General features: G+C 46.9%; 1 protein-coding gene across 1 annotated transcript in view; it reads left to right on the top strand.

Moving 5' to 3' along the window:
• The window catches only part of LOC103585716 (kinesin-like protein KIF19), a 38,248-nt gene extending 37,736 nt beyond the window's left edge, over positions 1-512 (top strand). The window contains exon 15 of the mRNA XM_008566755.1: positions 463-512. Coding sequence (XP_008564977.1) covers positions 463-477 — 15 coding nt within the window. The 3' untranslated portion in view covers positions 478-512. The remainder of the gene's footprint in view (positions 1-462) is intronic.
• Positions 513-2,010: the final 1,498 nt, after the last annotated feature.

Below are 2,010 nucleotides of genomic sequence, written 5' to 3'. Positions count from 1 at the left end.
GCTGCTATGAACACAGGTGTACAAATATCTCTTTGAGACCCTGTTTTCAATTCTTTTGGGTGTATACCCAGAAGTGGGATTGCTGGGTCATATGGTAATTTTTTTTTTTTTTTTTTGGTGGCTGGGGTTACAACCCTGGGTCTTGAGGTTATCAGCACCATGCTCTAACCAACTGAGCTAACTGGCCAACCCTGGGTCATATGGCAATTCTATATTTCACTTTTGGAGGACCTGCAGGCTTTTGAGAGTGATCTGACAGCAGGGTCTCCCCTGTGCATCATTTTTGCTCAAGATCAAGGCTGTGCCGATGGTCCCTGGGGGTGTCCACTGCAGCAGAGCCTCCTTTCTGTCTCTGTGATGGGGACACAAATTAAGGAGCTGACTCACTGGCCTCCCCTGCTGGGTGGTTTCCTTTCAGTGGGGGAGGGGGGGGAGGAAGCAGACCTTCCCTTGACTCCTCAGAGACCCTCTGCTTGATGACACAGCTTGCCCAGGTCCTTGCCAGCCTCACACAGCTCCTCTGTCTGGTCCCAGGATGGCTCTGTTCTGAATATATCTCCCCTGCCGGAGGAGTCCAGCCAAGACCAGCTGGCCAACAGGAAGGACCTCCCATGGGGTGCACAGTTCGAGCTGCCTCCGATGCTCCTGGAGAGAGACAGGTGAGAGGGCTCCTGTCCAAGCCTCCTTTCTGCAGCCCTGCTCCTCAGAGCTAGGTGAGCCTGCCTGGGGGATTGGAGGCAGGATGCCAAGAGTCCCAAATCCCGGCCCAGCTCAGCTTACACGTGACCCTGGGCACATCTCAGAGCCTATTTCCTCTTTTGTGAAGGGCATCTAATATCCCCTCCCTTGCTAGGTTGTTTTAAGAATAATAAAGACATCCTAGGAGATGCTCACTGCCTGGATCCACCAGGAGGATAGGGAGTTTGATGCTAGAAATGCCCTTTTCAATTTTGTGTGTATCTTTTGTGCAAAAGTTTTTCGTTCGGCAATAGCCTTACTTCTACCCTCAATGCTTTCCTCCCCTTCTCTCTGCTTTTTTACTTTGTATTTGATATTTTCCAACACTGAAACTTACCCTAGTAAAGCGAACACCCATAGACTCATAACCTAGATTTAATAGTTAGCATTTTCCCAATTTGTGTCACTGTTTAGTCGGCTTGGGTTGCCATGACAGAATACCATACACTGGGTGGCTTAAACAACAGACATTTATTTCTCACAGTTCTGGAGGCTGGAAGTTGGAGATCAGGGTGCCAGCAGGGTTGGTTCCTGGTGAGGGCCTTTTTCCTGGCTTGCAGACAGCTACATTCTCACTCTGTCTTCTCATTAGGGGCATGGGGAGAGAGCTCTTCCTCTTCTTATAAGGCAACCAATTTTATCCAATTAGGGTCCCACACTTATGACCTCATTTAACCTTAATTACCTCCTAAAGACTCTATCTCCAGATATAGTCACATTGGGGGTTAGGGCTTCAGCATAAGAATTGGGGAGAAGGTACCAATTCAGCCCATAGCAATCATCTATTTCTTGCTTACGTGTTTAAAGTAAAATGCAAATATCATTTTGTATGTGGGCATTCCACCCCTATATACTAGTATGCTATAGTGTGCTAGTATATACTAGTTCTAAAACAGGGACATTTCTCTCCAGAACCACAATGCAGGTATCATTGCCAACAAAATTAGTGATACTTCTTTGATATTATCTCATATCCTACCTATAGTCAAATTTCTCCAGTTTTACCCCCAGATGACTTTTTCAGCTGGTTTGTTCAGACCAGGATGCATTGAAGGCCCAGCACTGTGTTTAGCTGCAATGTCCAGGTCTAATCCATCACCTTTGGGGTAATGAAAACACTAGGCTCCGGGCAGAGGATGGGTGATTCCCTTAGTGTGTGTGTGTGCATGCATGCTAGTGTCTCTGTGTGTGTTTTGTGTGTATGTTTGTGCATGTATGCATACACACATTTGTGTGCATATATCTGTGTGCATGCACACGTATGTACCACAT

The sequence above is a fragment of the Galeopterus variegatus genome, unplaced genomic scaffold (assembly GCF_000696425.1).
Source record: "Galeopterus variegatus unplaced genomic scaffold, G_variegatus-3.0.2 Scaffold267, whole genome shotgun sequence".
Classification (NCBI taxonomy): domain Eukaryota; kingdom Metazoa; phylum Chordata; class Mammalia; order Dermoptera; family Cynocephalidae; genus Galeopterus; species Galeopterus variegatus.
This window is presented reverse-complemented; position numbering and strand designations above follow the sequence as displayed.